Source organism: Coturnix japonica, chromosome Z (assembly GCF_054131305.1).
Source record: "Coturnix japonica strain WE chromosome Z, WE-NBRP24, whole genome shotgun sequence".
NCBI classification, from domain to species: Eukaryota; Metazoa; Chordata; class Aves; order Galliformes; family Phasianidae; genus Coturnix; species Coturnix japonica.
The window spans coordinates 56,025,055-56,038,514 of record NC_140702.1 but is presented as its reverse complement, the minus strand read 5'-3'; the positions used below and the strand labels follow the sequence as shown (position 1 = coordinate 56,038,514).

Sequence of the window (13,460 nt, the reverse complement as noted above, 5' to 3'; positions counted from 1 at the left end):
TCTCCCATGCTGCAGGCAAATCTTTTGCTATTCATTCATGACCCATTAGACTCTAATTGAAGTAAAGCACATCTGTTATATGTGAGATGTGACTACTTATTAAATTGTGTGTAATTCATTTACTTATACCAAAGTAGCACCTGGAATTCCAATGAAGATCTAAATCTCATGCTTCCTGCTGTGATAATACATCACAAGAAATCAATCCTGCGATCTCCAGTTTTAGAATTGAAATAAGCAGATTACACACACAGTAAAATGTATTACAGCAGCATTAAAATAAAACAATTTAGTTAAAAACATACAGCAAGGATATCTGGTTTGGTTTCTTGACTTAGTCATACATTTTGTTACTGTCTTTCTGAAACTTAAAATACAATGCCTATTTGCAATTTGTAATTGAAAATTGTGTTATTCCCTTGCCAGCATCCCCTGGTATTTGATTGGTAATCAAAATGGCTCAGGAGAAAACAAAGATTACAGACAGGCAGAGAATGTTTTTTTCTTTTACCTCCTTGTTTCAGGTCCGTAGCTATAAATAAAAGATATTAAATTTGGGCCTGACAGTCTAGTATGCACTGTCTTACACTGGAGAAAGAGGGAAGAAGGCCAAGCCACCTATTTCTGGTATCCATGATTAGAAAAAACACTTGTTCATGGCATGTTATAAAGATCACTCATTTCTCCATACAACTATAGTATGGAAATCATAAAGATCATTATGATCTTTATTTCTAATTGCATTTTCTTTTGTGATATCTCAGAAATAACATTCAGAAATGAAATAAATGGTGCTTTAAATGATACTATGATGAAAGAATGCATTCAAGCAAAAGATCTGCATTCTCTTTCTTTTACCTGTGGTTCACCCTCTTTTACTTCTTATGTAGACTGAAACCCTTTGTATTATCTTGGCAATCTAACAAGGTCTTTCAAATAAGACTAAAGTCTTTCCACTTGATTTTTGTGTGTTTGTATTGTCAAATTCTCATTTTATTTTGAATGTAGGACTTCATCAGTACTTTGCATACATTGCACATACTTCCATATTAAGTAGTATGCATGCAGTCTGTTAACACAGATCCATATAACTCTTGTTTTGCTGATCAGCCCCTTTTAACAGTCACTGTAAAAGGGACTACATTTTAGCAGTGGATAAAATATAACCATTGGCTTTCCCAAAGTATCAGCTATTTTTAAATTACTGGTTACGGCCTGTATTCCTCCAAATATGTCAGCAATGCACGTAAACTAAGAAACAGTGACTTTCCTCATACAACACAGCTTCTAACCAGCCACCTTCTTACAACAGTTACATACACTCTGTCTTCCAAGGGATTTTTTTTATCAGAGTGCTCTTTAATCCTGCTGCAGATCTCTGACCTCTGCAGATCTCACTCTCTGGAAGCCAGAGGTTTAAACATAATCACTAAAACAAAAGACTGCATTTGGTGTACCGCAGACATACTAAGGCCAATTGAAAACTACAGTTGTTTGAATTCTTGCAGAGGGTACTGTGAAGTCACTACGGGGGCACACTGGGCCAATCAGAGCTGAGTAAATGACTTTCAGAGGTTCCAGTCAATTATGAAAGAATATTTGCAGAGCTTTCTGGGTTGATGTGTTTTGACAGAAAACCATACCACAGATTAGGGAGCAAGCTTTTCAGAACCCATCTTTTCTCATGTCACAAGAGCATTTTTCTAACCTTAGAACTGTAGAATTCTAAAACACCTTTCTTTAATACATTTCCTGACGTCCTGAGGTAAAAAGAACTACAGTGGATTTGATTTTGTTTTTCCATAGGAGATATGCTTACTGCAAAGACAATGCAAAGCAGATCATAGTCGGTGGTTCATGGAAGAGATCTCAATATCAGGTCATTGGGTTAAGCCGTAGTAACCACAAGGATCCTTCTATTCTTCAGTCAGGGTTTCTATGATCCCAACTGAGTCCAAAAGACTTTTTCCAGTGGCACAAGGAGAATCTGAAACATGCCTATATATCATCTGTATCCTTTTGTTATTTCAAACTGAACTGCAGTAACAATAGTTACACTCTTCAGTTTATTTCTAGATGTGACTCTAAGACAACCAGACCTTGGATTTCACTTTAATCTCTATAGGTTTAAGAAAATACAGCATTATTCTGCATTATTAGGAAGATGAGATACATACGTAATCAGTAGTTTCACTGTTAGTTCCCTCAAAGTTGCATAACTTATTTTCAATGTTAAGAACTCATTTATATTACTACTCATTTAAGTTGCAACTTTTATAGCCTACAATTTGGCTAGTAACTATTTAATGTTTTCAAATGATTAAATATTTTACATCAAGCTTTAAGCAAATGCTCAGATGCTTTGAGGCACCTAGAAGGTGACACCTGCAGTCTCTTAATCTTTTTGCAGACCTAAGGAACTTTGCTCTTCTAATGACTAGATGAAATAGTGCAAAGAAAGAGGTTTCTCTGTCTCCAGCATCTGACCTGAAACACTTGCCTGCATGAAATGCATTGAAGTACGAAAGTATGAGTACAAAAAGATGTGGATACAGAATTTTTGTATGGGTGTAGCTAGTCTGTGATTCTTTATTAACATGTGGCCAGGTCATAATCTTTTTTCTTTCCTATTTTTTTCATTCTTCTCTTGAGTAGTAGTATTTTTTCCAGCAGCTGTTAGAGATAGAAGAAACTCCTTACTTTTATATGACAAATACATTTGCAGCAAGGTTTATGTGAGTATGTGTATTAAATGAAAGCATGACAAGAAGAGGAAATACTATAATCAGCATGAACAAGCTTAGAAAGTTTTGATGTAGAAAATGAAAAAAAGGCAAATATCCTTTTCACTAAATACTTCTCCTCTTTAGGAAACTTCAACTTGTATCTGAACAATATCTCCTATGTAGTGCAAGTGTTTATATTAAATAAATATATTTTAAAAACACAAAAACAAAAACATACATACTGTGTGTGTTGGTTTATTTGGTTTGGTTTGGCTTGGTTTGGTTTGGTTTGGTTTGGTTTGGTTTGGTTTGGTTTTTAACAGGGTTGTCTATCACATGGTTTGAGGCTTAAGGACAGCTAAAAAGTGTGGCAGCTACTTAGTAACTATTTGAGCTGAACTTAGACAGAGGTACTTTTATACATAAAAATTCACCCCTCCCTTTTCAAACCAGAAGGGCAGGCGAGATGCCAGAAGCTACAGGCTATGAGCATGCCTGTAAAGGGGGAATTCACCTGCCAAATCATGAGCTCCCTGAGGACTGCACAACTCTCCACACCCACTCCTCCAGCACAGTCTTGAAACAGCTTCAGCCTGTGTTGCAACCCAGAAAGATTTGAAACCACGATCTATTCCCAGGGTCCTTCCTTGGACTTTCTCCATTAATGCTTGAGCTTGTGCTGTATACCTGCAAAATAGTTCTCTATCCATACAGCTAGCATATTGCCTCTCTTACCGCAGATGTAAAAGAATCAGAAACCCTTGTGAAAGATTTCTTAACTACAGTGATTTCAGTGCATTCAGAACTGATATCACATAATGATCTGGATTAATTAGTTGAATAAAATAATATTTTAAAAAATAAAAACTGGGAGTTCAGTCTTGCTTCTAAAATGTAGTAATTTGGCTGCTGAGAACATTCCTTAAAATAGTGTCACCTAGACAAAACTTGAGAAAGTATAGGGGCAGTTTTTCTTTTTCTTGATTTTACATGGTAATAGTAAAATATAACACTACTCTCAGCCATCCCCCCTAATAACAAGCCACTTCAGTGTTAAATATTTAAGTCAACTAAAAAAAAAAGCAGCTACTGCTGCACACTGCATAGCTCCAGTAGGATAATATGCTCTTAAAAAAACTTGTCTTTGCAAGGCTCCCCAGCCTTCCAGGTATAATGATTTATATACTTAAAATATAAATCTTATGCACTGAATCAGAGAGTGAGGAGCCCTGATCATGTATATAGCTAAAACATATAGTGAGTCTTAATAATGTAAAGCTTCTGTAAGTTCCCATAGCCCACAAATTTGGCATTCTTCCAAACCAGGGGAGAAAACAGAGATAACACTATGTTGTTTTCCATTTTCAACAATTCTTATAATGCTGAAGTTAAGCACTATTTTCTTCTTCCTATAAGCTGGGACAGTTGTTAGTTTTCTAAACTGTCAGACATGGTTAACATGGTTTTCATGAAGGCAAGGCTATAAGAGGTAGTGGAAAAGACTTGGTGTACTTCAGCAGAAAATAGCACTCCGGACTATACTTCTGCTTTTACAGCATAGACGAAACAAAACAGGGTAAGATGAAAAATAATGGTATCTAAGAGATCTCTAGAATCACCAAGAAACCCAACCACTAAAGAAACCCATTATGAAACATACTATTCCAGTGGTATCTCATTCCATTATAGCACCTAAAAAAAGAAATCAACATTATTTGAAATGTGCTGAATATGAGGAAAATGGAACATTCCTCTCCATCTGCTGGAAATACTCTAAAGTAAATAAGGATACTAAGCGCTGGGCAGAAATACTGGAAGTAATTTTTAAAAATAACAAAAAAGCAGATGCCAATGGAGGCCCCCTAGTCATCCCGCTAGGTTTAGCCCTGGAAGGAAATTATAGTTTGGGAAACTAGATTGCCAGATGGTTAATCACAGTTAGTGGAGAACACAAAGGGCTTCACTTGATGACAAGTCTTAGCAAAGTAACAGATGTCCCCAGAAAAAAAGAAAAAGAAGAAAATTTTACAGATTTTTAAAGTTCTGGAGCCAGTTATTTCATACAATCTGGCTCATAAAGTAAAATCTTCCATTTAAGTGCATGTCTAAACCTACTTAAATATCGACTATTGTCTATGGCAGGAAAATACTTGTACCTGAAGGAACTACTAGAGTTACCAATGTACCATGAGCAGTATTATAGTAAGATGACAAAACTATGAACTGTCATTCTTGTGTTGTTAGTTGCTGAGCTAGGAAGCATTTGCCATAGCAGTGTTGGGCAACATGATGTTAGAAGCACCTCCTGTTGTTCTCTCAGATCTTTGCATACTTTACAGGAGTAGGTAAATATTATCATTGGCAAGAAAAATTCAAATAAATTAACTAGGAAACACAACACATTATTAATAATTAGAGATGTGACAGAGACACAATGTTCTCAGTGACTTTTCAATGGTCTCTTGTTGTAGCCCCTTTCAGAAAACTTACTTGCTGTTATCTGATTTTATTTTTAGCGCTATGGTTTGACTCAAATAGGAAGTGGATATGCTGTGTTTCCTTTCTTTTCAAGCTGTGTGGATGTCAGTCAATCAAGCAGAAAGCATCCTGTTCTTGTTTTCTTCTTTTTCTATTTCACTTCACAGCAACATTGGAGCTTCACAACCTAAAGAAATTGACACCAGTGGTGTCATCTATGTTTCAAAAACACTGACATATTTCAAAAATCAGTGGTAGCTGAAAAAACACTGAGTGTATAAAATGAACAGGTTTTAAATGCTAAAAATATAGAAGGTCTATGTTACTGTGACAATTTTTAAAAATCTGGATTAGATCTCACTCAGATGGGTAGCCTGTTTTTGGAAAACTGAAGATGAAAACTTTAAAAAGACAATGGAAAATACTTCAGTGAAATCAGAATATCCTTCAGGAGAGAGTCATGTTGAGTGTTACCAAAAGATTCTTTACCAGTGGTGGTCATGGCCCAGAACTGCCAGAGTTCAAGGAGCATTTTGGATAGTGCTCTCAGAAACAGGATGATTTTGGGTGGCGCTGTATAGAGCCAGGAGCTGGATCGATGATCTTCGGGAGTCCTTTCCAACTCGGGACATTCTTTGATCCTATGGTTCTAAAACAATTCTTCTGACAATCTACTTTCCCACAAATTGTTACAAACTCATGGTTCTGATGGTTTAGCTTCCACATGAACAAGAGGGGTTAGAAGCGGTCAACAGAATTCTGAAGAATTTAACAATTGGAACTTAACCCAATTGTTAAATAACTCAACATCAAATTCATATTAACTTAAATTGAAATTAGAATTAATGTACGCTTATGTACAGTGGATGAAAATCAAATTCCTCAGACATTTTCACTGTACAGGGTTCATAGGAAATGCTTATTAGCTTTGCTGGACTATAATTTCATCTGAAAGTTCCGTTTTGCAGTTACAGGAACCAAGCCAGCTACTCTTTAGTATGATGAAAAAATTCTATGTTTCTTCAAAATATTGTCAAGATGACTTCATGCTATTACCAATAAGAACACTGACAATGTACTGGTTGTATTGACTCTGATTAGTTTTGAGGGGAAAAAAAACAGTCATAAGATTATTACCAGTAAAACTCATTTTTTCTTCAGAGCAAACATTGGAGCTACTAAATATGTCAAGTTACATTCCTTTTCTCAAGAAAAGCATAACTGATTAATGAGCAGGCAAAAAATTGCTTCCTGAGCAGACTGGAAAAGTACCTTCTTTAAAGCACAGCACATACTCAAAAATGATACTAAAAAAGAATGACCACTTTAGAGCTACCGAGCTTGCAGTGTATGAGTTAATAAGCCTAATTTTTATGTGGATCCAGCTTTGGATAATTAACTTCTTCCTGCCTGCAAAATTCCCCCACATCATCAGCTGAATATAATGTAAGGCTTTACATTATTAAACAATTGTTATATTCATCCCAGACATTGCTGAATTCAGTCATGTGTAAAAAGGACTTCTTATGCAGAGAAATGAAACCAAACCCCTTCTGCCTTTTTTTTTTTTTTTTTTTTTTTTTTTTTTTAAGGCTGTGGACAAAGAATTACTGCTTACAGGAAAGAGAATAGTGTTAACACTGAAAATAGTTTCATCTTATCCCTCCAATACAAGGGTCAGCAACTTGACAAGGATTATATGTCAGATTGCATGCATTTTTCTTTTCTACATCAATGGCTGAACCTGCTGGAAAGAACTCAGCTGGTGCCCGGAACTGCTGCCTTGCAAGCTATAAGATCCCGTTACTACATCATCAATAGCTTGTCTGTACATGAGACACTTGTTTCTGGCAGCCACCAAGTCCTAGTGCTGGAGGCAGTAGGGACTGATCTCCCTCCCCTCTTTGTCACACATACTTTGTTTTACGTGCTACAGTTGTCAGCTTTGCACCCAGAGAGAGATGCAAGGGCAGCAGCTTGCAAACAAGTCTCTACTTTCCTGGTCATATCTGCTTGTAGATCACATGCTGTGATTTCAGTCCACTTTACCAAATCTTCCTCCTGACACCAAGACTTGCACCAAGCAAAAACAGAAAGAAAAGTCAAGGGAAAGAGGAAATATAGTAGAGAAAGCAATAAAAGAGACAGAGAAAAAAGGAAGACGAGGCAGGTCTGAGAGTCTGGTATCTATACACTATATACTGCAGAAGAGCAGAGATAGCAAGTTCATGTTATTCCCCAGAACACTGAAGGTTTTGAGAAACTTAAAGCTACAAATAAACTGCAAAGCAAGATATCATAATTTACATATCTGTGGTCCTTTCAAAGGGCTGGGAAGGGTTCACAAGACATAGGAATTTATAAGCATTTCTAAAATACATTTATTCAAACTGCTAAGGACTGCATATAAACTTATTGTGACTGTGAAAATGTTGACACCTGTTGGATAAACTGTAATTGGTGACTGAATTACTCTTATACTGATTATGAATCATATAATAAAATTCAAGTAATAAATCACAGATTTGCAGGGGTTGGAAGGAACCTTTGGGTATCACCCAGTCCAACACCCCTGCTAAAGCAGATTCCTTCAGTAGACTTCACAGGAAAGCATCCCAAGGGGTCTTGAAAATCTCCAGAGAAGGAGACTCCATAGCTTCTCTGGGCAGCCTCTTCCAGTGCTACATCACCCTCTCAGTTAGCAAGTTATTTCTCATGTTTGTTCTAAGGTACAACTTTGGAGTAAATACTAGCACACGGTTTCCTATAAGATCTGTTCAAAACAGGCATTAAAAGTATTAGAAAGCAGCAAATGAGAGCTACAAAGATGGTGAAGAGTCTAGAAGGTAAGACTTTTTCAGAATAGGCACTTTTAGATGAACAGTAGCAGCATGTGTGTCTCAAAGACATATGGATACTGAACCTCATCTAGAATATGAGTATATCTTCAAGAAGACTGACACAGTCACTCACAGCTTACACAGAGCATATTACAGAAAGCATTTATATGCTAAATGAGAAGTAGTCTCAGTTATAGAAGAAAAGCTAAAGAAAATTCACAGAAGAGTGAGAAAGAAAGGAGTAGACAATTATGTTGTTTTTACGGTCTTTACTATAAAGGAATGTTAGCCTACTATTAGCATGACAATTTTGTTTGCATGTTACATATCTAACTATGAACATTTGTCATTTTATTTAATCTTTTAGGACTCTTGATTCTACTAGAAAGTCTGTGTCTTGCCACATGTTATATATCACAAAGACAGTGAGCTTCTGAGATATCAGCTTTCTTATGCCTTATTTCACTACAAGTTTTAATTGCTAAGTTCTGACTACAAAGTATTTGATACTGCAGGTTGTGAGATGAGACCTACAGGAATTGTCTGCAACTTTAGATTTTCATGTTTTTCTGTGTATATGAATGACAGTATAAATATGACACACAAATACTAATTTTCTTGCTATAATGACATTTCAAAAGCAGTTATTTTGGAATGAGGACTGATTCTGCACAAGTTGTGGCTACAACAGCTGTATATAAACTAATGAGAGCAGAGAAAATACGAAAGTAAGACTGGAAGTGGAAGGGGAGAAAAAGCAAGCACCAGAAGGTAATTGGGGAAATAAATAAATAAATAAATAAATAAATAAATAAATGAAAAATGCTAAGCGATAATGATAGAGGAAGGAGAACATAGACCAGGGAGACTGGAAATGCAAAGTACATCTTCAAAGGCAGTGAACTGTTTGAGGCAGAAATGTTTACCGCTTGACTTTGCACCAGATATACAGTTGTGGTATGAGTTGGTTAATACAAATCATTACTGTCTCTTCTGTTTTCCAGAGAATGCATAAGTTTCCTAGGTATCTAAATATATAATTCACTCAAGATAATAAATTATTTAAGACCAAAGTCGATGCAAGCTATACCACAGTCTAGTATATCTTAACAATGGGAAATCATTACTGAAAGCTTATTCTCCTTTGTTGATTTTCACTCTGTCATTTATTTCATTCTACACACAATCTTCTTGTGCCACAATTTAATGTACAAATCTCTATACTCCTTCTTGTATTTTTTATTTATACATTCACATTCACCTGGTGTATTAATTTTTGTCACAGTTTCTTCAGTTGTTCCTGGTCTCTATTCTTTCCATTTCCCAACCAAACAAGATTCCTAGTGAGAATGTTTTTTTGTTGGTGGTGGTGGCATTTCTCTGTGTAAAATCCTCACAGCTGAACATACTTTTCTACACACAGACTTATCTGTTCTGAATAATGTCAATGAATGAATGAGGGATTCTCTAACACAGAACTTAGCTCTTGTTTTATGGATGAGAATGTATTTCCCCATGATGCTTATATCATTATTTTTGTAGTGACAGGTTCCAGCCCTTTGTGTTTTAAAACAGCTCAAGTAGAAAACTTGAAGCACAAAGCTATCAAGATCCCTTTTTTAATATGTGTCGCTTTAAAGCAATTAACTGTATATCATAACTGATGGCTGTTTTCCTGGAAATCAAGTGCTAACTCACTGTATTGATTTATGGTTACAGTATGTACAGAAAGGGAAAAGTAGAATTTGTCAGTAGTTTGCTTGCAGCAGATTTCACCTCTGTAATCTCCATATGCCCCGTGATATCAGAAAGCCAACCTTTTCAACCATAACAATAACTCAATACATGCCCAGCATGCCTCAACAGAATAGGTCTTCAGAAGCTGGGTGTTACCCTGATGTGTGAATTCCCAGGAAGCAGATTTATGCTTGTCAAAGTAAGTCAAGCTGAACTATTTTCTACTGCATTCATGTTCTTAAAGCACGATCATCACACTAGGGCTTTCCAGCAGGACAGAACTCCAAACAGCATGACTAACAGTTATGAAACAGAGCAGCTTGAAGAACAGAGTTCTCTTTTTGCATGGGAACATATGTGGTAGGAAGCTGGTATACATGGTACCTCGTTCTATTTTAAATATGGCAGGGTTTTCTTTCAAATTTTGTGTTGTTTTATGAACCTGCTCTCTCTATACAAATTAAGAAGTATTTGAAAAAAGGATGAAGAGGCAGTGCTATCTCTTTTGCTTAATCTTTCCATTACCTAGGACCAGCTCTCACAGAGACTAGTTTTAGCCTCAGCATGGCAAATGGAAAAACCAAAGAGCAGAGTTCAACTGTCCCTGCTCCACTTTGAAGTCTCAACTTCAAAGCCATGAGCGAGATCTCCACTTGAAATTCTGTGGCTTGCAATGCAATTGCTGTAAAATCTGAAGAGGTGCTTCATGTGACTTTGTTCTACACTAACTGGAAAATTGTCATAGGAACAAAACCCAAGGAAGGTGTGAATAACCATTCTCATTAGTCTGACTAGGACAGTTTACTTGCTCATTGGAAATGATGAAAAGGGTCACTTATGTGAGCTTTTTAAGAATTCATTACCAGAATGAATCCAAAAATACTTCAACCAAACACAGACTGGCTGCGAGGGTACAACCTACAGCAAAGCAGACTCAACTCTGGCCACGAGTTTTCAGAACAACTTTTTCTATCGCTAATATCACAAACACCAGCCCATATATGGGCTCAGCTCATTGTTCTTCACACGTGATCTTATCTTGTTCAAATATTAAGCTACTTTGGCAATGGAAGACTGACCTATGTTTTCTGGAATACCTCTTTTTGGACTTATAAACATGTCATAAACATTCTTGTGGCCAAGTAGGAAAGATAATCCCAGCCCTTCTTAGCACATCACCCTCCTTTCTTTTATCATCTTCTACTATTTCTTGTTAAGCCTTCTTGCCCCCTTTCCAAGAGTTCTGCCCTAAGCATTTGTTCAAGGACACATCTACACTTTGTTTTGGTTATGCAGAATCACAGATATTTTTTCATCATTGCCAAAAGCATTTTAAATTCATGGGCAGTTCACACATACAGCACAAGTGAATGTAGCACGTCCTAACATCTTTGTAGAACCATAGAACCATTCAAGTTCATCTCAACTACAAGTCTGAGTCAGCATTTCCTCACAGTGAACTGCAGTTTCACTGTATCATTCATTCTAACTTAAGTATTTCCTCTGTTAGTGGAATTTCAGTTTTTTTTCAGTATTTTATCTCCTTTGCTCATTTTGATTTAGAAGACTTTTCCTTTTGCTGCCCTCACTTTCGGCCAAGTTCCTCCAGTAAAGGTAATACTCCAGTTTTTTTGATTGTTCAACTCACTGTCCTTTGGGGGGGGGGAAGAAAGAAAGGAAAAAAAAAAAAAAACAAAAAAAACCCCCACTATTTAGCAACACATTCCGTTAGTCAAAGCTTCCAGTCTAGGTATAAAATACCTAGATATTTAAAATAACTTCAACTCCAGGAAAAATATATATATATAAATAAGCTGATTTCTTGGTTCAGCACTAATCTATCATATGAGCACTATTTTTATTTATTTATTTATTTATTTATTTGTGGGCTATAACCAATCTTCTTTCTAATCCATATGGCCTGTTGTAGCTTCATGATGTTGTCATTCCTCTTCTTGAGAATCAAGGAGTACTCACAACAAAAAAATTGCACCAAGTACACTTCAGCAAGTTTATCGCTTGTAGAGGTGTCAGCTACTGCCATTTCCAGCTTCTTCCAGTGATCACTTTTCCTGAACTGCTGGGGCCTGTTTACAGTCCCACGTATCCTAATTAAATTCTGTAAGACCTTGTCCTGAGACTCATTTTTAGTAACCTACTAGCTAAAATGATGCCAAGGAAGAAGACTGGCTCATTCATCACGGCAAACCCTGTTGCTGCGCACATCTGCTGCTTGGTGCAACAAGTATTACCAAGTATCAAAGGGACTTGCTTTTGCTTAAGTTGTTAGTGTTTCATTGGTTACAACTGAGGCTGCTCGGCTCAGTGAAATTTTACCCCATCATCACAAGGACTGCAAACATCTAATTATTCTAGGGAACAAACAGCATACTCTAATCTCTCTTAAAAGCAAGTAATGAATTACCAAGTCCGTTTTTTGCTGTCACTCGAAATCTCATGTAAGTTATGAGGCTGGGAAATTCTGTGACCCTCTCTAAATCATTTCTAATAGTTACATCACCCACTTTGCCTTGCTGCTGCCTCACAGCTTGCATCTTTCTTTCTTCTTCAGAGCAATTTACCATGACTTCAAGAGCAAAAAAACAAACAAATAAACAAAACTAACAAACAAACAAATTAGCAACACAGTACTACTTTACTAGCCACCTTTGCCAAAAGACTGTTCCTATTCACTCTTGCAGGAATAAGTGACATTTCTTACTGCCAAATAATGTCAGAATGCAGAGATATGTCATAAACATAAGGACCTTGAAAACCCTGTATTTGCAAGTTCAAGTTAAGGACAGTGACAGAAGCTGAAATAACACCATCACTTCAGTAAGAAGTTTGGATGTGTCACTGAACCCCCCAGATGAATTGTTAAATACAGTGATCCAAACATCTCACGGAAAATGTCTTTGACTTGTCATGGGTCAGAACACTACCAGTGTCTCATTGTTTAATGTTTCCATGACTGAAAATCTTCCCCAAAATCCTGGTTCTGACAGTGTCTCATTTAAAACAAATCCCCGGGTATTCTGGACTGAGGAGCCTTTTCACACCCCTGACAGGATGCTTGAAGTCATTACATCAAGATAGCTGTAGATTTGAGAAAGATCTTTTCCTGTCTGTAACACATCTGCTGTGGGATTCAGTGCACTTTGCATCAACTGCAGACTTTGTCACAACCTATGCCACAAAATGGCTGAAACGATTCATTATAAAAGGTACAAGTTTGTACCGTGAACAAGATAATAAATGAAGTATTTATTGCTCGAGAAGATGCTGACTCAAAACTAGAAATCACTGCAACATGAACAAACTGCCGGTTAGATTAAAAACGTAAGTTTCATAATAATAATAACAAAACTTCACTCACATAATTGCCCACAACATTCTGTCCTGCCTATGAAAGAAGGAAAATATTACTAGAAATCACATTTGGGAGAGATGGTAAACATTTAGGGAAGATATGCGTTATAAAGTGTAATTACATTTACTTCCACTTTGTCCTGGTTTCAGCTGGGACAAAGTTTTCTTCATAATGTCTGGTACTTTGGTTTTAGAAGAAAAACAATGTTGATTATACATGAATGTTTTAGTTGCTGCTGAGCAGCGCTGCATGCAGCTAAGCACATTTCAGTTTCTTAAACTGCCCTGCCAGTGAATAGCTGGGGGG

At 36.6% G+C, this 13,460-nt stretch overlaps 1 protein-coding gene and 1 long non-coding RNA gene across 3 annotated transcripts in view; one reads left to right on the top strand and one right to left on the bottom strand.

Annotated features, from left to right (window-relative positions):
- LOC146754086 (uncharacterized) overlaps window positions 1-13,460 on the bottom strand; it is a 141,659-nt gene that overhangs the window by 123,672 nt on the left and 4,527 nt on the right. The window lies entirely within an intron of this gene.
- ANKRD55 (ankyrin repeat domain 55) overlaps window positions 1-13,460 on the top strand; it is a 74,398-nt gene that overhangs the window by 58,240 nt on the left and 2,698 nt on the right. Inside the window, exon 12 of one of the 2 annotated variants that reach the window (XM_032441303.2) lies at window positions 1,807-2,173. The exons of the other annotated variant lie outside the window; for it this stretch is intronic. Coding sequence (XP_032297194.1) covers window positions 1,807-1,899 — 93 coding nt within the window. The 3' untranslated portion in view covers window positions 1,900-2,173. Of the gene's footprint in view, window positions 1-1,806; window positions 2,174-13,460 lie in introns of those variants that run through there. 2 annotated transcript variants of the gene reach the window in all.